Source organism: Polyergus mexicanus, unplaced genomic scaffold (assembly GCF_030449975.1).
Source record: "Polyergus mexicanus isolate NDT 795.1 unplaced genomic scaffold, iyPolMexi1.0 SCAF_5, whole genome shotgun sequence".
Classification (NCBI taxonomy): Eukaryota; Metazoa; Arthropoda; class Insecta; order Hymenoptera; family Formicidae; genus Polyergus; species Polyergus mexicanus.
Genome location: NW_027223325.1, coordinates 11,205,272 through 11,230,440, shown reverse-complemented (window position 1 = coordinate 11,230,440; position 25,169 = coordinate 11,205,272). Strand labels below are relative to the sequence as shown.

Here is a 25,169-nt window from a genome sequence, read left to right as displayed (position 1 = left end):
TCAAAGTCCCTGAAGAAGGTGTTGAAAAGTTAGTTATATCTTTATATACGCGTCTCGTTAATATTGTATATTGGAACGAAGAAAGTTTGAAGATAAGAATAAAAATAAATTAAGCCTTAAAAAGAAGATACGAATTGCTATGTAGTCAAAACTATCAATTATATTTAACAAATACCATTAAAGATATATAATTTTTTATGAAATATTTTTTATTTTATATCTAATAATTTATCGGAGACCGCAATAAATTTTAGGATCAACACACAGAGCAATTAAGTTATTTGACGTTGTCAAAAATCGCGTTCTTTCTTTTGTAAAAATTTACTTTTCCACATCTCTCTTCTCTATCTCTTTACGGAAACTTCTTATTTATAAAATATCGTCGAATTATAAAATAAAAATTATCGTACATTGATTAGCTCGCAATAATTTCGCATCGATATCAATTCGCAAAAACCTCGTAAAATTCAAGCGGGGTACTCACCAAAGTGTTCTGATACCCCAATCCGTACTCCTCCTCGTTTTCTCCTTGCGACGTCATCTTGATTTTCTATCCGGTTGGACGAGGGCGGTAAACTTAAAAATTTTTTAATCGCCGCGAAAGATTGTCTCCAAGAAATATTTCCGTCAGCGGAAGGATGGAATAATGGGAAGAAGAAAATGAAATGGGGAGAGCCGGAGAATCGAAGGTGAATCCAGATTGAAATTTAACTTTCTATCCACGATTGATCCTCGAAGGCGTCCGATCTTCTTCTTCTTCTTCCTCGTTCTCTTTCCTCACGATAGCGGCAATTCATCGATGATATGTTTGACCTGGAGGACCGGTACCATCCCTCAAGATTTTCAGAGAGTCCCGAATCTTACAATTAACAAAGTCTGTCGCGAGCATGAAAGTCGTCACGGCATGAAATTCAAAAATTATGCGGGAATAATTGAAACTAAACTCAACATGTGCTGAGAAAAAAATTCTCCTTATTAAAATAAATCTCTGGCAAAGAAAAGGGCGGTTATCATTCCGTAATACCGAAAATAATCTCGATTATTGTACGAATAATAACTCGTATCACGGGACATCGGAACACTTCGAGAATCAGTTGCAGAAATAGGCGCTTGTATCTTTGCTTCGATAGCTATCGATTTCGTTGACTTTGCGACTCACTCCGAATTTATCGCACCGATAAAACCGCACTCAAGAAATGTGACCTTGCGTTTGATTTACGTATTTCGTTATAAGATACATAAGCTATTACTGTATCTCGCGCAGATGTTACCGAACCGTTAAACGCGCGACGAAGAGCATCGAAATTCGTAGACTCGCGATTTAAATCGCGGGAACGGGCGCGCTTTCGAAGAAGATGCGCGAACCGCGTCATGTTGATATTTGCAGCGCGGTAACAGTCGCGAGTGAGATAAAGTAAGCCTGAGAATATCGTCCAGTCACTATGCAAACATCGGCAACAAGGATGACAGGCCGGATAAAAATCGCGCTGGTCCAACGTGATCGGAGAGTGCACCTCTCGATCGGTGCGAAACACGACTGTTTCTCATGTCGCGCGAAGCAAACTTTCGAACTAGTAAATATTGACATCGAGGATGTTTTGCGAACTAAATACGCTCGTCGCGAGATGATTATCGCTAGATCACGATTCTATCATTCTAAAAGTATTATCGACAGAATCGATTAAAAATTCGCGCGGCATAATTTAAGATATTACGAATTTTACATTCAAGAAAAAAAATTCCAGAGTGAACGACGTTTAGATAAACGTTTGAAAAGAAAAGTATCTTACTTGACGAAGTTCTCGTGTCTCCGAAATTCTCGATCGGAGCCGGAGATTAATTTCCAAGACGCGCGGCCGTCTGCGACTTACTTCGTGTTACGTTGCACGGCAAAATGGCAAGGTGATACCGGTTTACCGTGTATGTACATGCGGTTTACATCTCGTCGAGTTAACCGGGACTTTTCTGTCAGGGATTACCCGTTGATTCGAGAGATGAATCCGGCGCGGAATCGTTTGGCGACTCCGAGACGAGACGCGGCGAGAGAGCGCGCGAGCGCCTCTGACTGTCCGGCTGGACGGTCGTGAGCCGACTGATAGGTGTATGAATGAAGCGGCCGAGATTTCACTCGCTGCCTTTGTAGGAAATTCAAAATCCTATACGTCGGCGGTGGGACGAATGACGGTACCGCTCCTCCTCGCGATCGATTCTTCGACACATTTCGCGTAATGGGAGTCCGATGATGTCGAGGCACGTGACGGATCTTCGTCGCGCTTTCGGAACGAAATTCCGTCGCGGCCAAGTTCCTGAAGAACACGTGCACGCGAACTTCGAATTTTTATTCTAACGAAGAACCTCTCGTCGCGATAAATTTTTATTATAGAATAATAATACACACACACACACACACCTATATATATATATATACTATATAATAAAATATGTTTTTTCTTGTGCGTTAAAAATAATTTCGGAAAAAAAAAAAATTTTTTTACAATGAACGCCTCGAGAACAGAGTTTCTGCCCGCAGAAACCGTAGACACTTCGATTCGTAAAATCACATAAAATTATATTCATAGTCTAATAATGTCTGGTGACGTTTGCCGAGTCGACATAATGATTGATAACATCGACCGATAACGAAAGGAAGGCACTGTCATCCAGCTATGCGATTATACGCGACGACAGTGTATTAGAAATGATATTTCCTTTATGAACGTTTTTCTCTCATGAACCGACGCGGCGAAAGACAAATAACTCGGCTCTATGGACGCGGTAATTTTCGACGAATCCATTTAACGAGTCTGTGGGCGACGACCTTTTCCTTTAGCCACGTCATTTCGCTCGCACACGATATAAGCTATCATGACATGCGAATAAAAAAACAGTCGGCCTTGACCATCGCGAATTTATCGAATAATTTAACGTGCATCAATCGATGGGAGAAAGATACTCAATGGCCATTGAAGAAACGCTCTAATCATCTTTCGTATAAAATTTACATCCCTCCGAATCACAAGATCGAACAATCGAAGGATGGATAGAAAAAACGCGCCAACGTCCGATAATGAGCGAAGAGAGTCTTATTTTCTGCATTGTTGCAAAATGATTTATATATTATACATATCAATTATATTACTCCCAACAAATATATAATATATAAATCTATATGTATATAAAGAATTATAGATCTCGATAATATTTTAAATAATCTATTATAATCTATTATGCTAACATATAAATTTTTCATCGAATTAAATTGAAACTGATGTTACTGCGGACTGTCGGGTGGAAGAATATCGGAATATAAATATTTATGAACAATTGACATTTCCTATTTATATAATCGAGACAGAATCCAAAAGAGGACAAATTCGAAAGTGATAAAAATACGCATTTGTGATAGTACCGTCGTTTAATGCAACGCTCTTTTTTACGACGCTGAGAAATGAGAGGTGACTCATGTAATATTTCTAATGACTTCAGCAGCGTGAGTTAAACGTGATGCTGTTTCTGAAAAAAAACTACGTCAGTTGTGTATTATATAGTGTGATAATCGTTTTATAAAAAATTAATACTTGGTTCTGATTTCAATTACCGCATATAGGGAACGGAATAGACGGAGCAGGCTGGAAGTGAATCAATATCGATAAACTCGGTCGGAAAGAGTACAAACATTATATATATTATACATCAATAAATTTATAAGCATCGTTGTAACAAGATTAACATCGTAAAAATACCGGAGTTTTATTTTCTTTTTTTAAAAAAGATAAGGCCACTCTTATATATTTAATACTGGTTGTTAGTCTAATAATTGTGCGTGCGTTTCGATATAATATTGAATCTCAAAAATATGCTCTTTCATCCAGGTTTTGCATGTGACAATATTACACAAACATCATATAAATATATAAATCACGATCACGTTTCACCTAGCGCTTTACAGTCACCCTGTACGTAATCCACCGAATGCATAACTTATCCTAAGAGAGAGGATGGTTGATTGGAACAACACAGTATCCATCCTTTTGGTACAACGCTATCATTTTGGAGCATTATCATTGCTGTCCGAAGACGAACTTGGTACAACCGAAGCTATCGTAAAAATTGAAAAAAAAAAAAAAAAAAGAAGAAAAGAATAATATATGTATAATAATACAAAGTTAAACACATCAGATTCGTAAATATATCGCGTATACTCACCAATGATGATTATTAAGATGACGACGCAGATGATACCAATAATAATCATCATTTTGAGATTCTTCCACCAATATTTTCGTTTCAACTTTCCAGCGTGTTGCTCGAACTGCGTTGCGCCTTGCTGCAGGGCGTCAGCGCGATTCTCAAGCTCCGAGAGTTTCTGATCTCTCTCCAATACCTTCTCCACGTTAACTTTCATTATACCTACAACCTCTTCCACGGTTGCTTGCGTTTGCTGCAACTTTTTGCTCGCTCCTGCTTGCTGATTGTTTCGAGGTCCACCCATTTCTCCTTCTCCTACACCGCCACCTTCCATAATCCTGAAATAAGAATGTTTTATGCGATTAACCCCTCTTCCAATTCTACCAATTCCTTCATAAATATTTGTCAGTATATAATCAGGATGTAGATTATTTTCGACTATAGGATAAATAATGTAAAAGCCACTTGTCTATTTTATCCAATAATTTTTGAAGAAATTATGTCACGAAGAAATAATGGGTACACACCCATAACCTCAAAAGTCATACATATGTTCCTCTTTAACGAGCTTTATTTATACATCTGCCAATTCGCGGAATATTTATGGCTCTTTTATTGATTAATTTTATACAAAGGAATTCTCGTATGCATATATATAAATGAAAAATCGAAGAGATAAAGTTATAGTGACGAAATCATCGTTTAATCATCGATACGATACGGTATTCGGTGTGATGATACTATAATGATTTCAATACTACACATACATACGCTTGTTTCTCACTCACTTAAAGATATCAAATGCAGGAATAAATCAAGAATAAATAATAAAATCCACAGGCACAACGAATATCTTGCAAATTACTGCGATGACGACTACAATTTACAGCGACAACAGTGAAATGACAGAGGCCGAAGATGGCGATAATTATGACGTCATATCGTAAAAAAATATGCAAAAAATATGCTCACCAAGGATAAGACAGCAAAAAATATATAGTTGAACCGATCAAGGATCGTTTCTTTTCCGTGTAATGTATGTAAGGCTTATAATATAATAATATAATAACTAAATAGTTCGATAAAATGTGGTACAAGTCACGCGCTGTCACAATTAAAGTAACAGTTCGTTAAAAATCAAAATATTGTCTCTTCGCGCCATCTAGCGATATGTAGGATCATTAGATCGAAATAACTGTGTCGATAAAAACGATTTCGTCCAGTAGTCCAACGCAGTCCACTATTTTGTGACAATAAATTTTCATTTCACCAAATTAATGTAATAATAAATACAATGATTAACGTTAAAATACATAAACGTAAATAAAATAACGAAATTAAATATTCAATACATATACGACAGAGTTAATTATTATTAAATCAATTATATATATTTTTTAAGCAATCGATCGTTTTATTAAAAAATTATAATTTCAATATCTCACGATATTCGTTAGATGAATATTTCTTTAGCCTCTAGCCTTTATTTCCTATATCGTTATAATTCAATTAAATGTTATCAAGTTGAAATATATTTTCTCGATAATACAATCGTGTATCTATTATATAAACGAGAGAGAGAGAGAGAGAGTTGAATGAAGGTGGAAAAAATTACCGAACAATATTTCGTAACGAACCGTTAGTAATTAGGTCAAATTGCAATTAAATTTCGTTAAATCACGAAATTTCACTTAAGGGCGAATGACAATTTACAATGACGTTTCTCAAACGACCATCTTCGTCGGGCGAAATATAAAATTAAATGGGCTCGAAATGATTTGTCCAAGATGACGACGCAGACACACAAAATACGCGATACATACGTAGAGATCTATTGTCGCGAAAAGCCACGATCGCGCACTTACCGTTACGAGTTGCCATAATCGAGCGTACGAGCAATATCGCAGAAGCATTTTGGCCGCCGTCGTTCACCGTGAAATCGACGTGACTCACGAGGACAATTGCGAGAAACATGGGGCATAAATAAAACATATTGCGGATTCGCGCACGTGCGCGTATTTGCACCGCGTCGCCCAGGAACGTAAGCCAAATACGCGATTTCGATGTATCCGAAAGCGCGATTAAACTAGGATTTTTTAAATCCTATTTTTCAATCTCTGACATCTGTCTCCGATTCAATAATAAAAGCGTCAACGTTTGAGATATTTATATCAATACAATCTTTAATTATAAAAAAAATCTTTAACTCTACAAATTCTTAATATGTATATGAAAGTATACGTTAAGATGAAAATCATATATTTTAAGTAATTCGCGTATGAGCTAATATATCATATCGTCGATACTCGAAATATCTGAGAAACGATGTAGAAGTTTCCTACAAATTCATCCAATAAATATTTCGACAGAATCGTCGCGATGATCGTATTATTATTATATCTTACAGAGACGTGTTTATTTCCGCGGAAGGAGCACGTAATATGAAACAAGAGAGATCAGAATATTATTAACAATATTTCAGCTATATTTTACACGTATCTTATATAGGAGAATTTCTCTCGGATATTCATGAACGTGGAAGGAAAGCAAGAGGACAAACGTGGTGACCCGTACACGCGGACACGTTCCTGGCGGCAATGTAGGGTGTGTTCGCGCATGGGGGTTGCGAAACGGCATCGGGACGTCGTCGTATTGACGAAAATCGGCCACGCGTGCGCACTCGGGGGAGGGTTGGAAAAACGTACGTCGACCCTGTCGCTTCCTCGAGAGATCGATCCTCTCGGCGCGCGCGCTGCCCTTTCAAACGCACATTCGCCACGATTCTGTCCGCCGTTCCCCGCGCGTTCCTCGCGAGGTATCCGGCCGATCCCCGCGATCGGCGATATCCTCTTCCTCGGCGCGCGATCGCGGGCGTAATCGTCGCGGCGGCGAATCGACGGAGGCGACGGTCAAAAATTCGAGGGTGGACGGATCGAGATATATCGTCGAAGCGTGCGCGCCGGCGATATCGCGGCGCGGCGGTGTGTCGCTGGAAATTTTATCAATACCTCGGCGGCCATCTATCTAGTCTCGCTGTGGCAGTCGTTCGCGAAAAGTTACGCGCCGAACGCCGACCGGGGGTTGACGTCGAACCGACCGATTAACCGACGACGAGGATTGCCGGAATAGAAAGAGCCCGAGGCGATCGACTACTGCGAGCATGTGAGTACACGTGATAATACTCGCGGCTCTCTCTCTCTCTCTCTCTCTCTCTCTCTCTCCATCTCTTCGAGTCCTCGAGCAAACGAGGTAACGAGGGTTCGCGAGAACGTCGCGTGATTAAACGTTAAGCGATTATCCGCGTCTCGTGTGACATCGATCAGGAAATTCTTGGACGAATCGCGAACAAGTTCTCCGATTAGAAACGCTGTCTAAGAATTTAAATCGAGATGCATGCAGACGAGTATAATATTAATCAGCTTGGTCCAAGGGACGTGTATATTAGCGTTTGGAACGAGACGATTCGCGTCGCGATGCGTCAAAGTTTTCCCGATGGACTTGCCGCGAGACAATCTTGAGACCTTGCCGAAGAAACAAGAAGTCGAGCACCGCGGAGTCATAAGTTCGCAAATTGGAAAGACGGATATATCCCTAGTTTTCGCTTCGCGTTCCGACGATAATACAAATGGCGATTGTTTCGTCGAGCTGTACATCGAGAGTGAATTTCGTCATCCTTTATTTCTACGACCGATGAATCGAAAAGTACTCGCCGTAAACGGCCGTATCTCCTTTCCGCGAACTATAACGCTTTCAACGTATAACTAGATCAATGAGCGATTGTAGAACGGGGACTATATACCTCGCGCCCTAAATCGCTCGTCGCGATTTACACGCGAGGAGTTTCGCGGGGAGCGGCGATCGATGACTTTTCGCCGATGTACGAATGCGCAAAAATCGCGTAAGACTTGGCGAGAGAGGAGGGCGAGAATATCACGACGGCCACGACGTTGTAAGATGCGTTTTAAGACGCAATTGCCGAGGCCCTTGTCGCCGCCAATCGATCCTCCTCGCACGACCCGTCCGTCCGCGACACGCAAGATAGAATTTCCGATAGAGTGCAACGGAGCTTCTCGTTTATATACGCGGATTCGATTTCTCATCGAGAGTGACATAAACCGAAAGACGACTCGCTACGCGCCCCGTAATCTTTGAATCTTTATAAGATGCGATAACGTATCTTAATCTCATTAAATGTAGCGGCAAAAAAGAGTCGATCGTGAAAGTTCAATTCTAAATTAATGACGTGTCGCGTGTGAAATTTCGCTCCTATATATTAATTGAATTTCTCTCGCATTACGAGAGATCTTTTTAACATTTATTACATTATATATTAATTATAATTTATTATAATTTTATTAATTAAGTATAATATCTTTTTATTGCGATATATACAACTATTCGTTAATTTATAATTTCGAGAAAATTAATATACCAGTTTCTATTCCTTCTGACTTTCCTCAATTCTCGGCACGTTTCCTTTTTTTCATTTTTACCTCCGCTCTCTAACTCGATCAAAGATATTATATTCGGCCAATCGAGATAATATATTTGTAAACAGTATCGTGCTCGAATATTTCGCGATCTTGGTCAATCTCGATAAAACGCAGGATGATTCAAGCCGACTATCGTTACGGCACCTACACATTGCCGACAAACGGGGTGAAGGGGAAGGGTGGCTCGATCTCTTCCAAGGACACATGATAATTTCGGATTGTTTCGCATTCGCGACGTATTACAAACAACGGAGATTAGGAAGCATTATCGTCTGCATGTTATCTATCCGCGTGAAAAATTCCCCGCTTCTTGTTCAGTAGCGATTAGTGCAATTCAATGCGCATTTCTCGCCATGTTTACACGTTTGATGCGTTTGTTCGAGAAAATCTAATACATATATACTTGCATATATTAGATTTTATATATATATATATATATATGTATGTATATAGTTGGGATCAATCGCGCGAAACGCGCCGGACTGCTACTACATGTCGGCTCGCAGTTTCTATATTTAGATAATCAATGATGAGCACATTTACGGCAATGTTCTATGGCTTTCCTAGACGGAAAGATTCGTACGTAACGTTGTGACGCGTATGGCGAACAATGAACCATTTGCCGGATTGTTTGTGCGTCGATGAAAGACGGAATCTTCAAGGCGCAGCAGCCTAACTATCGCGATATATCGCTTGCAATTTACTCCTTGAAAGTTCCTAGAGATAATGTAATGAAGTTTCTCTTTGAGGGGCATAATTCTGGAAATTATTGAAGAGTTATGTACGAGGGATATGCAAGTTATTAATTGTACAAAATTAAACCGATAATTTTTTAAATAAGTAATATGATATATTAATTTATGATATATATATATATATTAAAATTTGATTAATTGTCTCGCGCACAGAATTTATATATATATATATCGTTATTATTACTTTTAATTTATTTAAAAGTAACAGCGTTATACTTTGTCTTGAAAAGTATTTAATGGACTCTTAAGTTAATTGTTGCAAATGAGAAATAAAGATTTTTAATGAAGTATTCTTACGCAAATGATGCGGATCCCATAATTATCGATTCAATAGCCAATTCTATTAATCTAATAACAAGGATGAAGACGCAATATTTGCGATTGATTTATTAATTCCATTACATATCCCATTTTACGTCATGGAGTGAATAAATGTTGATTTTTACGCACGATGTACATAACTACGGCAATGAAAAAATAATCCAAATATCTCTCAAGTATCTATAAAATATATTATAATAAAAAATGAAAAAAATAGAGAACAGCGGAAATTTCCGGGGGAAAAAAAAATGTTTGAATAAATGGAAAAGTGTATTCGTATCTTTCCAAACAAATCAATCTAATGTTAAATAATTATATGAAATAACCAACAATAATAGCAGACATTTTCAAATTACATCAAAGAAAATTATCGTTGAAAATACACTTTAATAAATATCGAACACACACACACACGATCAAGTTATATTTATAAATAATATCAATAAGAATATCGTAAACATTTAATTATATATATATATATATATAAAGATTACGTAATTATATATACAATTACATAATCTTTTTATTTTTCAATTAATTATTTAAATAATTACTCCGATATGATAATTGTTGATTGATCATAATGTTGATGTAAAATATATCAACATCGAATTGTCAAAATATCGCGGCAAATACCGGACGCTACGGTCAAATATTCCATCGATATTGCGTCCGACATCTCGATGAAAACAATACAGAGAATAGGCACGTACGACACTTCTCTATGTTTAACTATTCCGCTGGCGTTATTCGAATAGTCGATCGATCGGCTGTTGCCACTCGGTCGTTCGATCGTATCTGGCCAAAAATAAAATCCGCAATCCATCGCCGACCGCTTTTTCATTCGCCTTAACCAGCGTTTCTCGAATCGTAGATAACGCCAATTATAATATTAAATAATCATGAAAAATTTTTTGTAACAAAAATTATTTCTTCTAATATATAAATTAATCAATTTTGTATCGTTATAATTATGTAACTTTTTCTAATCAGTTAACTGATTAATATATCTTATTCTATATATATATATATATATATATTTATATTAATTAAATATTTAACGAAAGCGCGGAGATTGATGAAGGATATGCAATGTCGAAATGGAAAACTGAATTATCCCAATGCGTGTGCATAAATTGTTGGGTAATTAAATTGACATTATACTCGCAGCAATTCCGGGAAAAGTTTCGCATTGTGCAAAAGGTCAATTGATTTAATGTTGGGAATCCCGTAAAAAGAAGAATGCGGCATGACCGATATACACGCCTGTCTATAATATTATATACATATTCCTAAATCCATATGCAGGACATTTCCATATACATATAGCGGATAGAAAATATTATTTGCGCATTCATTCTTTTTGAGACAATTTTATAGAAAAATATTACATTAAAAAATGCTATACAAAAAGTGTCATTTATTCTTATATAAAATTATATGAAATTATTTGAAAAAATGTGCAATAAAAATACAATATATATATATATATATATATATATTTTTTTTTTATTTCATAAATAACATTTGAACACAGTTAATCAAAAGAATGCAACAATAATTCTTTTATATATATATATATATATATATATATATATGGATATTTATCCATGATTATAGTTGTAACCGTGCGAATTGTCTCACAACAGATAATTGCAATTGTTTAACTTTGAATATTCATGTACACGTGCGCTACGAATTACAATCTCCTGAGGCCATACACGAGTAGCCGACTTATCAATGACCTTTCATCCCGTATCCGCTCATCTCGAGAGTCACCGTCTTTTAATGGCGCATGTTCGCATCATCGTCATTATCGTTCTTAGAAACCAGTGGGTGGAAAACGCGTAGGTAATACGCATCGAGTTTTTGCCATTAAATAGCGAAATCGTGTCGTGAACTTTACCCTTTTGCGACGGTTTCCCACCCGCGGCACGATATGGGGAAGATCTCACGCAGCATCCATGGTGCAATGATGATACTATAATTCCTAGCTCGCATGTCCCGGCATCCGGGACACCCCATTTGCGTGCTTATTTCATCTTTTTAGAATCGTCAGAAGAGAACGCGCATACGTTGCGCGTTCCAAAAAAATATAAATAAATCACACAGCTTGAAGAAATCGTAATGATGCATCCGTAATAAATATTGTGTATTTAATAAATATATGATTTCAATAGCATATACGATACCTGTACTTTTTAACGCGTATTTATCTCCTACACATTCAACTTCTAAAACAATATATTCGCGTTCAAGAGATGCTATTATTATTCTATTTTATTTTATATTATTGCCTTTTTTCGAATTATCAGATTTTATATTAACACCTTTATATTACCCGTATTCTTTGTCTTAAACGACAATTGATATATTTATAAAGATCGCGCGTTTATTTATGGTATCTCGCGTAATAATATTAATATTAATATTATTATTATATACAATATATAATATATTATTTATATATATTATTATATAATATATTTTATATTAATATAAATATTAAATTAATATTCGCGTATTGCAATAATGTGGCAATCATCATGTTTGAGAAATCGCGTCTTTATCTCTAGGGCTACGGAGGGCGGTTTAGCACCGGATGCGGCTGCAGGTGCAGGCGCGGGCACCGATGGCATCGTCGGCGGTCCCAGGACGCCCCAGCAGATCGCCTCGCAGAAGCGGCTGCAGGCGACGCAAGCGCAAGTCGACGAGGTCGTCGACATCATGAAGACGAACGTCGAGAAGGTCCTCGAGCGCGATCAAAAGCTCTCCGAGCTCGACGATCGAGCAGGTGAGACTTTTAATGATAATAAAAACTTTGCGAGAGAGAATAAGGGAATTGATAGCGATCGTCGTTCCTGATCGCAAAAAGTTTCATTGCGAGCTTCATTAACCGTTAATCCTCTAAATCAGAGCCCTACTTATTACCGAATTATTACCGTATTTTATTTTGTGATTACGTACATTCCGTACTCCATTATATTCGTTATCACCAATATATACTCATTAATTATATACGCTGCTCCATTTACTGCTTCCGTATTTACAAGCATTCATTCATGCCAGATATTATTTATTGCACGCTGAGAGATTAATTAATATTGTAAAACGAAATACATGTACATCGTTCTGTCTTTGTATAAGATGATACTATACAAAAACCGAAAAATGTATCACTATGGATATACAACTATGGACGAGATAATAAATTTACGCAATTTATTTTAATTTACTTTACACATGCGTCATACAAGAATGATGTTACATTATTCACGTCCATTATTTTTTTATCGATTAGATGGAAAGTATATCCGCGCGAAGGCTACATCTTCCATTCATGGCAAAGTAGTTCGACCCTGCGCGTCTGACTACACGTTGATATCGATTACTGTAATAAGCTCGAATCGATGCCACGTTACGTGGCTGGTAGATCCTTTCTCACGCAGTCTACCCGATATATTTATTGCGCGAACCTATATTTCGTACTTGGCATTATTTATGTTTGATAAATATTACAGAATATATTTGTTTCTTTTTAATAAAATTATATTTAGAAATGTTCGAAATACAATTTGCAATATCGCACGCTCGCGTAATTGATTTTTGCAGATGCACTCCAACAAGGAGCGTCACAATTTGAACAGCAAGCAGGAAAATTGAAGAGAAAGTTCTGGCTACAGAATCTAAAGGTGAGCATGAAGTTTTGCAAATTGAGAAATATTTATCATAACGCTTGAAATTTTTTTAATTTAATAATAATTATCCCCCGTTCTTTTTTCTGAATAGATGATGATCATCATGGGTGTCATCGGACTCATCATACTGGCCATTATTGTCGGTAAGTGTCTCACTAATGCACTGACGTTTAACAGCTGTCAACACTGCCACTGTAACTGTTTAAATGTTTTGTACCATCTCGTCTCGATTTTTCAAGCGACTAATTCAGTGTTATTCTCTTTAACACGTTTTTTCCTCTGATATGGTGGAAGTGTCGACCATTCGTCGCGATTTAATCAGTTGAATATTACACATAGATGTAATCATAGAAATTAATAATTATATTTTCAAATTCTTATATCGATACAAACAAATACGAACCTTCTACCGCAATTAGACTAACTTTTGTTTAAAACCTCACGATATTCACCGTATTTCGCATCTGAATCAGTCGTTCTTGATTAATGTCTCTCTGTCGATCTATACCCTTTATGCTAAGAAGACATCTACAAACGATTGTGTTTGCACGATGCGAAAAACGACGCGATGTGACGAGCAAAGTGTTGTCCGCGAGTTTGCATAGCCTTTGAGAAATCCTCTCGAAGGGATCCCTCAAGATTTCTCGAAGAAATGTGCCGAAACAAATTGCCTATCGTGCTTTGCTTGAATTATGTCGACTACTTGACCTCGATCCATTTTTCACGGAATTTTTTCAAAAGCATCATATTCGCGAACATTTCCTTTCTATTTCCGAATAATTTTCAAGTCTATTGAAGTTCTATCTCGCAATAATATCATTCTGGTGTTAAGTGTAAACGAAATGAAAAAATTGCTTCTTTACAAGAATGCGTCTTTATCATGCCGGTGATATGAAATGAGCGAGAAAGACACCGCTACGTATGACTCATCTGGGGGAAAAAAAAAAAAAAAATGGTGTCACAACTCTGTCTTCCTTTTGTCCATTCATCATCTAACATGTGTGAAATGTATGTTTCTCTTTTTCCGTCTAGCGAACTTCATGTAGGCGCGCTGATTGGTGGAAGAGATTTGTGTGTGAGTGAGTCTGAAGGTAGAAAGCAAAACAATTGCGACATTGCGTATCATTGTTGTTTCTCACCCCGTTTCTCGTATCTCTTTTTTACTTCTCGTAGAAAATGTACACCCCTGAATCTGTACAACTTTCTGGTTTCGTTCTCGTTGTTTGTCATCCGATACTGGAACTTCACCCAAAGCTTTCGGACAGTGTCTTAATTTTGATAATGTCACGTATTAAGCATTGCCAGTTTTATAAGGAATTAAACGAACATTTCTCGTTTTTTTTAAAAATAATTATAATATTTTAATTTATCAAAATTATTATTAATCAAAAATTTGAGTAATAAAATTTGATGTAACACAATATATTACAGTAATTATTATTATATTACATTATTATTATTAATGTTATTTTATTATTATTAATGTTTTTTTTTTTTTTTTTTTAATGCAAAAATGGACTCGTGCATTTATAAAACTGGCACTTCTCTAGTCAATGTTACGTTGTGTTTGCCTGTGTGATAGGTACTTGCTGATTTGTCTGTTGCTACGTGTATTTTCTATATAAGAACCGTTGTCCCTCCCACCTTCCTTCATTACTCTAAGTCGTGTTGCATATTTATAAACTACCGATTTAATAGGAAAGTGCTCTCCAATTAAAAATATACTGTGCATCTTGATAAATTTTCGACGACATTCTCCTTCATTTCTCAATTTTTTTCTATCACAACACAAATCAACGTCAAATATAAACAATTCGTAAAAATTATGGTATACTACATGGTATATCTACTAGGAATCCTCTCAATATTTTATCCTATATTTTCAGCGTCTCTTTAAAATCCATTCAAAGACGAGAGAAACTCGCTACAATAAATCTATAATTTTTCAACATGAGATATTTCTCACGACACTTTTGAATTAATTCAAATATACTGTGTATATGTAATTAAAATATATATTGAAATAAATCATCGATTTCATTAAGAAATATCGATGAAGGAAAGATTCGCTTTTAATGAAGAAGACACACTTTTCCGAGACACAATCATACCTCATCCTGTGTGTGTCTGTGTTACAACTGTAATCGCTGTTATGTATCTGTCTGTACTTTCGATGGTATCCTCTCTTTGAAGTTAGTCCCAGGCAGTGATTTTCAATTTTCTGGTGGTCAATTAACAAAGAAAAAAAAAACACACACACACAAAAAAAGTGTGTAAATACGTGAAACAACCTAATGAATGTGAAGCTTCAAAAATTGTGATTCGCGACTGCGACAGAAATAAAGAAACGAAACCACCAAGAAATGAAAACACCACAACGATAAACGACAACATCAACAACCACTACAATATCAACAACAGTAAGAATTATCAAACAACTACAACTATAACAACTACAACAAAAATGGTCTCTCTCAAAGTTTTTGTTTAATCCTATTCTACTCTTCGGTACGGTAAGCTATGATTTTATTCTTGCACCCGATGACTCTAACTTTTTCTCTCTATTATATATATATTCTGCCAAAATGCAATTTAAATCTTCTTTAAGCACTTTCTTTTATTTATTTTCTTTTTTATTCATTATTATATGTTTACATACAAAAAATTTGTATATAACTGCTTAAATTTATAATATGCATTATATTGTAGAAATGATATTTTTCATAATTACAACATGAATTATACATACTGAGTCTATTTAATAATACATCTAATTTTATATATTTTACTTTAAGATACAATATATTAATATAATATAATTGATTCATTCTTGTTTTTTGCATATATTAAAATAATATATATATTAATAATATATTTTGTATTTTGTGTAATATAAATATATTATTAATAATATACTAATATTAATGATACATTTATGCATATTTCATTCTGCATGTTTCTCTCTTTCTCTTCACTTTCCACTTTTTACTTTCTTTCAACTTATATTACAGCGTGAAACTCTCTCATACACCGTATTCCTCAGGAAATAAATATTCTAATAATGCATTTTAATATAGATATACGAATCAATTCTCAATATAAATGTTTCTGGGACGATCTTCGCGCTTCATGCTTGATCTCTTATTGCAGAGCATGTATCATCGACTTGATTATTTCTCCATTTTCGTTAAGCACCCCCACTACAACAAATTAATAAAAAACATATGCCAAAATTAATTGCTATTTAAGTGCTAATTTGGTGCTCTATTTCTGATTTTAGTGCTCGAATTATTTAACAGAAATTCGCGATTTAAAGTGGGGTGTTAGCTTTCATCAAGCAATGGCAAATTCTTGCTAAATGGTTAAATGGCACTTAAATTTGCCATATGTTTTATTTTAATCTATTGTGACGGGGGTGGTAACTTAACAAAGGTCATTTCTCCCACGATTGAAACTTAATATCTCGACATAGCGTTGCATGGCTTATACATTATGTGAAATGTGTGTACCAAAAGTTGTTCTAATGCAAAAAATTTCAGCCAGAGATTTAGCCAGAATTTCCTACGAATTGCGATGATATTTTCCATGGACTTAAATATCATGTTAAAAAAAAATCCTTCGAACGAAATTTTTGGCAAGAGCAATTAATGCTGCTAATTATTTTCGCAAAAAAAAAAAAAATTCATACACCAGGTGTGCCATGTAACCCGTATACTCATCTGTGCTTCTGTACCTACTTGCATGCAAACCCTTATATTTATGGCTAGCGGGCTGTCATGTAGCTTCAAAGCGAATGATTCTAATTTACAAAACGCTTCGTCGTAGACAATTATATGTAAGATATATAAAAATTTAAATATGTAATTTTATATTGATATATATATATATATAAATTCTTCTTTATAATGATGTAACTTTAATATTAAAAAAATTTCATATATATATGTATTCACTAATATACTAGTTTATAAACATTATTATAAAGATAATTTTTAAATTATCAATTATTTCTTTGATTAAATCTAAAAACTCCTTGATTAATTCTCTTTGATTAAATTTAAAAACATTTGTCTACGGCGAGCGTGATTTGTTACGAATTTCTGCATGCGGAAAAGTGCGAAATAAAGACAAAGGAGAAGAAATTTAAAAAAAAAAAGAACGAAAAGGCACAGATTAAAATCCGAGGAGGAGGAGATTGAGAACAACACGGCATCGCCGTTCCTGACCCCAATGAAGGAGAACAAATCTTGTTATTGTTTTCAGCGAGCGTCACCGGCGGCAGCAATACGCAAAATTGAGCACGAGAGTAAGAGCTAAAGTTAAAATAACGCAACAACAACCACAACAGCAACAAAAAGAGAAGTGAAAGGAGGAGAGGAAACAAAAGAAGAAGGATAAGCGGCGGCGATTGAAGAGGGTAGTTCACGAGGAGGAGGTAGTTTTTGAGACAAAAGGATAGATAGGATGAATAATGATCTCGTGAGACGGAAATTGTGATGGGCCGTTGACGAGCTCTGCCGACGTTCTTCGCAACGTAATTCGCGTCGAAACGATTATACGCGGAAATCGATCGATCGATCGCCTTGGAATTCATCGCGAGAAAGAAGGGAGGATAATGACGGATGATCAAAAGCGGAGGACATTAATTCGAGCGGGAACGACGAAGAGAGCCGTTGCCATGAAACATTCCTGTCATCCTCTTAAGAAAAAAAAAAAAAAAAAAAAAAAAAAAAAAAAAAAAAAAAAAAAAAATGAATTGACTCTGTCTCCGTATCTCACATTATAAACAAAGGTTGCGCATAATAATTTACATTTGCACGAAATTCTGTCAGGATTTCCATTATTATCATATTCCGCTATTACTACTTCGTATCTGTAGCAATTTCGTTACGCGATCGCGATTGTTTCGTATAAATTATACATCATACACGGGAGATGTTGATTTATCCCTTGAGTTTCGGCAAATGCTAAATTGAGTTACGCATCCTTTAAATAATCTCGAAAATTTTACTCGACGAGAAATATTATATCAGCGGGACTAATTCACGATTAAACGCGGTTGATAAATAAGTCCAAACACGTTCATGGCGCTTTCCTTTATCCATCTTTGTTAATCAGGACTGTCCGAGAAAAATGAAAAGAGATGAAAAATGCTAAGAGAAAAAGAGGAGACGCGCGATTATTGTGTAAAAAGAAGCGCGAAATGTTTGCGAAGAAGAAAGAAAGATTCGTTGCAGCAGCGACATATAATATATAAATATATAAGATATATATATATATATATATATATATATATATATATATATATATATATGTATATGTATGTATGTATAGAAAGAGAAAAAGAGACAGAAGGTGTCCGTGAAAAACACCACGTAAAACCTCTCCGGCGAAGGCAGTTGCTGTAGTGGATGTTTGCGCACACATACGAACAAAAGCGTTCACGATGTATATCGAAACATTTACTTTATAGACACGTATATGTAAATCATATAAACTGTAAATAATATGTCATTTGTCCCTCACGCGCCATTTATCGAATTGTGTATCGGATTGATCAGTTGACTCTGATTATATCGAAGAAAATCACACGCGTCCTTTGTTCCCTTATCTTGCATCTTGTGCTTTTCGCGAATTACAAACTGGTGAAAAGGAACGGTGGTAAGGAGGGAGAGAAAAAAAATTGCGATAATCACCTGCCTTTGTCGAAGAAGGCGACGAATGTTTCGGAGCACATAATCTGTGTACAGAGAATTTAAAAAAATAATAAAGACAAAGGGATAAGAAGAAAAGATGTGAGTGAGAAGGAGGAACAGAGAAAGAAAACAGATGAAGAGAAAGTGGAAAAGAAAAACGCCTCGATATGGGGTACAGCAGCTATAGGTAACGTTTTAACGCTTAAAAAAGAATTATCTACAAGATGTTATGTATACATGTTAATAATAATGATGATAATAATAACGGTAACATTAATAATAATAAAATAAATACTAATGATCATCTTGGTGACAATGAGAAGGCAATCTTCGTGCTTTGTGGATGCGAAAGCTCCACGGAAAAAAAAAGAAAAAGCGAAAATTGTTCTCTGATTCGAGGATACTGGGGGTTCAGAAGGCCCCATTATCTTTTTATTGTACATCCGCGAGATAAAATGTACGTTCATGATGATGATATATTATACGCGACACATCGATCGTTCGTCGATGAGCCCGAGATCGTCGTCAATTTATGACGATTTTTCCCGGTCACTTTTTTTCTTCCGATCGGTCTTTCCTAATTTCGATGCTGCTGCTGATTCAGCAATAAATCCGACAGACGAAACGATCATCTTTCCGATCGTAGTCCTTCGCAATTGTTCCTCCCTCCGATCCCGTCCCAACGTACGATGTCTGCAAGTTTCTTGCAGATTCCACCGTGACTTTCAAAACGCGATAAAGTTCACCGGAAGAAAGAGAAGAGTTTTTCATTATGTCGATCGGCAAAATATCGAATCGGTTTTGCTTTCGTTCGCGTCGACGTTTATTTTAGAAAGAGCAAAGATGCCGATAATTTCGAAAATATCAACTTTCTGCAATCATAAAATAATCTAATTATCGTTCATATCGTTAGCGTTAATTGGCACAAAAAAAAATATATAAAATGAGAGTTATCTTTGCTACTTCTTTCTTTCCAAATTATTTTAATTAGCGCGGGCTTTTGTTGCTTGACATAAATTATGATATCGTTGAAGAGAATCGATGACGGGAATAAAATTGAGGACCACGAGTCGCTAAAGTGTGATACTTCGCTTTGCTGAGCACGTGAGAATCGCATAGAAATTGAGAAAGCAAAGGACCGATCGACGAATGAAAAATTCTTCGAAATTGTCGGGCTAAGCGGCCGCACACAGACGACCCGAGTTATATAATGTTTAAAAAGATCATTCTATGTTCACGAACTTATAAACACATAGCTGTACGTCATATCTTAACCGTCGACGTATCCCTAATTAATAATGGCGAATATGCGATCATGACGCTGCGCTTTGAACATTGTACAGTATCGAATAAAAAATACACTGCGTAGTTGAATTGAAGTTATCAAGGGGTAACGGAGAAGAGAATCAATGTTTTTTTTTTTTTTTTTTTTTGCTGTTTTCGAACCACATCAATACAAATTATTACTCGACAATAAATAAGTCGGGTGTTTCAGTCTTCTTTTTTTTTCTTTTATTACGTATCATATCAACGCTGCACGTAAATGTAAAGAAGACATTATTTTTCCGAGAGCAAAATTTTCACTCCACCATGGCCAAAAAACGCGATCAAAATTTTTAAAGATCAATTAACGATCGAACATATATTGCATCGCGCCTTCCAGGAAGAAGATCATTAAAGAGCCTAGTGTCTGTTAAATCCAAGCAGGAGGTAAGAATAATAAACTTGCTATTACATGCCTATGATTTTCCATAAAAATTTGATTTGTCTTTTTTTTAAATTGAATTTCTTCAATGTATAATTTTTTCAATCTGGTGATTGGATCATTTTATAATATATTCCATATCCGCGCACGGAATCGTATATTAAATATATAAAAAGTAATATTTATATATACGTATATATATATATTTTTTTTTAATTATTTTCCAAATTATATATATATGTATGTGTGTGTGTGTGTGTGTGTGTGTGTGTGTGTGTGTGTGTGTGTGTGTGTGTGTGTGTGTGTGTGTGTGTGTGTGCGTGTGTGTGTGTGTATTTTTGCTGAACTATTAATTTTTTGGTAAATATGTAATCGACTTTTCTTCATAATTAAAAAATCTCTATTGCGTTTCGAATTTTTAATTTTTCATATCAATTTTAATAATACAACAATCCCACAATTTATGATCCACAGTCTAATAGAATCGTATGTACTGAAAGGATCTAAAAAAGAATCGTATTTCTAGATTTTTTTTCTTATGTTCTAATTTCTTATAATCTTTCATCTTTCAGAATGTTACTTACGTTCTCTCATAATTTCTCTTCTCTTGTACGTGTGATAATTGATATAGAATATGTGCTTTTGCTAATATAATCCATTTCATTCAATTTATAAATTTTTATATATTTCCATATCGCCGTATCAAGTCATTGCACTGTGATTGAATATCATTGGATTAGCAAGATTATATATTGTACGTATAAGTTTAGATTCCCTGTGATCTCGCGTCGAAAATAGAAGACACTTCAGTGTGTATGCGTGTACGTGCGTGTGTGTCAAATTACCGTCGCTTCGAGATTACTTGATTCGCTTATCCATTCGTATACATAACTGTTCCAATTTATCGCTAGTGTATAAATGGTGCTGAGCGTGTCAAGATTTAAATTAAAACGCGACAATACTTATACACACTATTATCTCTAACGGAATGAAATTATTACGAGAGGGAGAGAGAGGGAGAGAGTGTGAGAGGAGGAGAGGGGGGAGGGGGGGGAGGGAGGGAGAGAGAAAACGAGAGAGGAAGAGAAAGAGAAAAAGAAGAAAGAACACTCTGTAATATAAAACACAGCTGTCAAAAAGAAAGAAATGAAGATATCAATACAACTTCTAGCGTCCTAGCCTCGTATGTACAATACATCCTGTACATTTTTAATTTGTCCAAAATATATATGTTTTTGTGTGTCAAACGTTATAAAAGTATGAGAATAAAAGATATCAAATACGACATTATTTTTATGCCGTAGATAAATGATAGATCCTGTGTGATTCACAGATACGTACGAAAAATCGAAATGATTTTCTCGCCAATTCAATCGCAACTTTCCTTATTTTTGTTAGAATTTTAATTCTTTCACGCTTTCTGTATGCTTTCTTTTCGTCGAAATTTATGATAAGAACTTCTTTCCTATCAATGAAAGAATCTTTTAATTCCAAGGTATATGCGCTTTTATTAATACATTAATATATTTTACCGAAATATAACCCTTTTTGCAAATAATGCGACAGTAACGCGAATAATCGGTACACCCAGCTTTATTTATTAATATATTAATATGATAACAACTATACTTATATAGACTGATATATTTATCCGCGGATTGATGCATATGATACATCTCTCAAGAATATATAAACAATTTTTTTCAGCAAGGAAAAGAACTACTTTAAAGAAAAGTAATAGTGTACCTTGCGTAGAAAGTTTCCGACTTCCCTTCATTTTATGTTATCAATCTCCGATGTCGCTTTATCAATATTAGAGACTAATATTAACGCTTAAACGTTTCAGTGAAATTCATGCCGGAAACGCCGCCGACTCCGCCCTATCCGCAGGCAGGTATAATTCCGGCCAATATGCAACCTGTCGCTAATATTCCTATTGCATCCGCACCGGATGCTGCGGCTGCAGCGGCTACAGCGGCAAAGTCGCCGGGTAACGGCTCACCGAAGGCTGCCAGCGCCGCGTTCGTCGGCAACCTGGACGCCGGTATACACAGTGTTGCGTAAACGATATACTTGAACGGAGAAAAAGAGGAGTGATTAAAAGAGCGCTGAGAGATAGGGATCGACCTTGACACAACGTCTACATCCACGAAAATAACTCGTCGATGTATTTGCTTCGAAGATCAATTCATACGGATTGTCATTGGCACATGATGCGAAGGGTTCGGCGAAAAAAAATCGGTAACTTTATAATTTATTCAAATTTGTTCCTTTTTGTTTCAAATTTATTCAGAAAGTTATTATTTGAAATTGGTCTTAAAAGTCAAAGACTTGTATTCTTTTCTTTTTCCTTCGGAACCCTTCAATCATCGTCCGCGATTATTTTAACGTTGAATTACTTTTCCCCCCTATCGATGATGAGATATTTAATAATTTCAATATTTTATTAATAATTATGTCGTATAGCGCGTAACTTTCTTCGAATATGTACATGTAGTATTTAAATGCAAATCGTTTTCACATGTTTCTACTTGATTATATTGCATTTTATCGATTTCGTGATTTTTAGTCTTTAGGTCATTTAAATGGACGCGATATATCGATCGATCTTTTGAAAAAAATGAAGAAATATTTTAGATTCTAGAGTCTGGGCTATTAAAAAATTCGCCGAAACTCTATGTTAGATAAAAATGGACAGAAGACCCTTTGAATCCCATTCCGATCAGCTGATCGCTACGAAAAACAGACAGCGGGCGAAGTTGACGAGATCATTGACAAGAAAATACACAAGTACGTGTATCGACGTATATACATGTACATATACATACGTTATTACGAATGGTCAATGTAAAATTAAATATATATGTACGCGTATAAATAAAAATATAATAAATTATTCGTATATTAAATATCGAAGTTTAAAATGTGGAGGTAACATAACAGAGAAAATCATAAATAATAATTACGAAAAAATTGATACAAGTTTGAGAATTCACTATTCGAATTCAACCTTGACCGAAAAAAATGTGAAAATGTCGAATGTACGTCACGTACACTCGAATGTACGTGAGTGTTCCATACATACAAGTGATTTGTTGCTTGCCTGTGCATTCACGAAATATTGTCTCGGATAATATGATTTTTTAAATATGTATGGAACGCAGATTTATTTTACTCCTTTTTGCGTCAAGTTCGTCAAATTTTACTAGTCTCCATTCGCGATTGATATAATTACGGAATGCGGTTTTATTTATCAATCGCTCTGATTACGAAAATTATACTCGATGCGTTATCGAAAACGCGAGTGACTCTCTAAACACTCCTTTGCACAGTTTAATTGTTATTAATATTACTTTATATATTATATTCGTGATAAGTATTTTATTTTCTATATAAAAAATATAACTGTTACTTTTTCGAAAAGTGTAAGTATCACCTAAAGACAATTCATATAGATTTGTAGGAAAATTTGCTCCTTTAAACTGACAAAAATATTAGCTTATAAATGTATTATAGTATCGAATAAGTAATCGAATTATAGAAAAAAAAAATTATTATTTTGACTCCCACGTATTTTCAAGCGTTAATGTGATGATCGATAATAACTTCGTGCGATAATTAAATTTAAAATTGAAGTCTCTGAAAATATTAATTGTGTAATCCAGCAATGTTATTCAAACGAAAAAGGAGAAGAGAGAGACCTTTTTTCGCATTAAATAATTGGCATGTAGTTATTATTTTTTTATTACTATGTTCATATGCACATCATCTTCGTATTGCTTTTGCCTAATTGTAAGTAAAATTTTCGATCGTAACGCGCCCTAACAAAAATATAAAATATTAATTGCTGTCATTAAAAAAAAAAAAAAAATAAATAAATAAATAAATGTATTGATCGTATCCTCTATTAAATGGAATACTATGTTGCTATTTTCACTCAATAATCATAATAGATTCGATATAAGCTGTCTATACACTAAAATAATTATAAAGAACTAAACGATAGATTTGTAAGTAATAGCCACTGTTAGGAAAATAATTTAACACTTATTGTGTTAGCCTGTTGATATATTATTGTGTACGAATAACAGAATTATATTAATTGCAATATTTCTTGTACTATATATCTCATTAAAAAGAGCAACAGATTATTATTATATAATAGAAATATTATTCAACATACAAGTATATATATATATATATATATATATATTTATACATATACATATATATACATAATATATTATTGCATATTAGGCTTAAATAAATAACGTTGTGAAAAAGAAATCTATGTGCTCTCTTTCTTTGTCTCA

At 35.1% G+C, this 25,169-nt stretch overlaps 3 protein-coding genes across 11 annotated transcripts in view; 1 reads left to right on the top strand and 2 right to left on the bottom strand.

Annotated features, from left to right (window-relative positions):
- Positions 1-2,112, bottom strand: part of Clc-a (chloride channel protein 2) — a 28,809-nt gene extending 26,697 nt beyond the window's left edge. Inside the window, exons 1-2 of one of the 4 annotated variants that reach the window (XM_070296455.1) lie at positions 1,791-2,112; positions 485-954 (exon numbers count right to left, since the gene is read on the bottom strand). In XM_070296455.1, coding sequence (XP_070152556.1) covers positions 485-541 — 57 coding nt within the window. In that variant the 5' untranslated portion in view covers positions 542-954; positions 1,791-2,112. The remainder of the gene's footprint in view (positions 1-484; positions 955-1,790) is intronic. The other 3 variants (XM_070296457.1, XM_070296456.1, XM_070296458.1) reach the window with 3 other exon arrangements.
- Positions 2,113-3,690: 1,578 nt separating this feature from the next.
- Syb (Vesicle-associated membrane protein synaptobrevin) lies at positions 3,691-6,155 on the bottom strand. 4 transcript variants are annotated; one of them, XM_070295496.1, is made up of 3 exons: positions 6,054-6,155; positions 4,207-4,526; positions 3,691-4,098 (listed from the first exon to the last, which is right to left on the bottom strand). In XM_070295496.1, the coding sequence occupies exons 2-3, from the start codon at positions 4,520-4,522 to the stop codon at positions 4,046-4,048; spliced, it is 369 nt and encodes a 122-aa protein (XP_070151597.1). In that variant the 5' UTR covers positions 4,523-4,526; positions 6,054-6,155; the 3' UTR covers positions 3,691-4,045. The 4 variants fall into 4 exon arrangements, with proteins under 4 accessions (XP_070151597.1, XP_070151596.1, XP_070151599.1 ...); XM_070295495.1 differs by lacking the exon at positions 6,054-6,155 and adding an exon at positions 5,161-5,299; XM_070295498.1 differs by lacking the exon at positions 6,054-6,155 and adding an exon at positions 4,960-5,104.
- An 801-nt stretch (positions 6,156-6,956) lies between these two features.
- Positions 6,957-25,050, top strand: Nsyb (neuronal Synaptobrevin). 3 transcript variants are annotated; one of them, XM_070296236.1, is made up of 6 exons: positions 6,957-7,350; positions 12,334-12,551; positions 13,370-13,449; positions 13,547-13,598; positions 14,488-14,546; positions 17,719-20,591. In XM_070296236.1, coding segments are annotated over exons 1-5 (366 nt in total). In that variant the 5' UTR covers positions 6,957-7,348; the 3' UTR covers positions 14,502-14,546; positions 17,719-20,591. The 3 variants fall into 3 exon arrangements, with proteins under 3 accessions (XP_070152337.1, XP_070152336.1, XP_070152334.1); XM_070296235.1 differs by lacking the exon at positions 14,488-14,546; XM_070296233.1 differs by lacking the exons at positions 14,488-14,546; positions 17,719-20,591 and adding an exon at positions 22,703-25,050 and having other exon boundaries at positions 6,959-7,350.
- The last annotated feature ends 119 nt before the right edge of the window (positions 25,051-25,169 follow it).

Bases quoted from the DNA above. Each gene is read 5' to 3' on its own strand.
- Syb (XM_070295496.1), bottom strand. From the start codon at position 4,522: ATGGAAGGTGGCGGTGTAGGAGAAGGAGAAATGGGTGGACCTCGAAAC. The intron at 4,099-4,206 runs GTGAGTATACGC...TTTTTACGATAG, and splicing joins CATCTTAATAATCATCATTG to CTTCGGTTGTACCAAGTTCG.
- Nsyb (XM_070296233.1), top strand. The intron at 12,552-13,369 runs GTGAGACTTTTA...TGATTTTTGCAG, and splicing joins CGAGCTCGACGATCGAGCAG to ATGCACTCCAACAAGGAGCG. The intron at 13,450-13,546 runs GTGAGCATGAAG...TTTTCTGAATAG, and splicing joins TCTGGCTACAGAATCTAAAG to ATGATGATCATCATGGGTGT.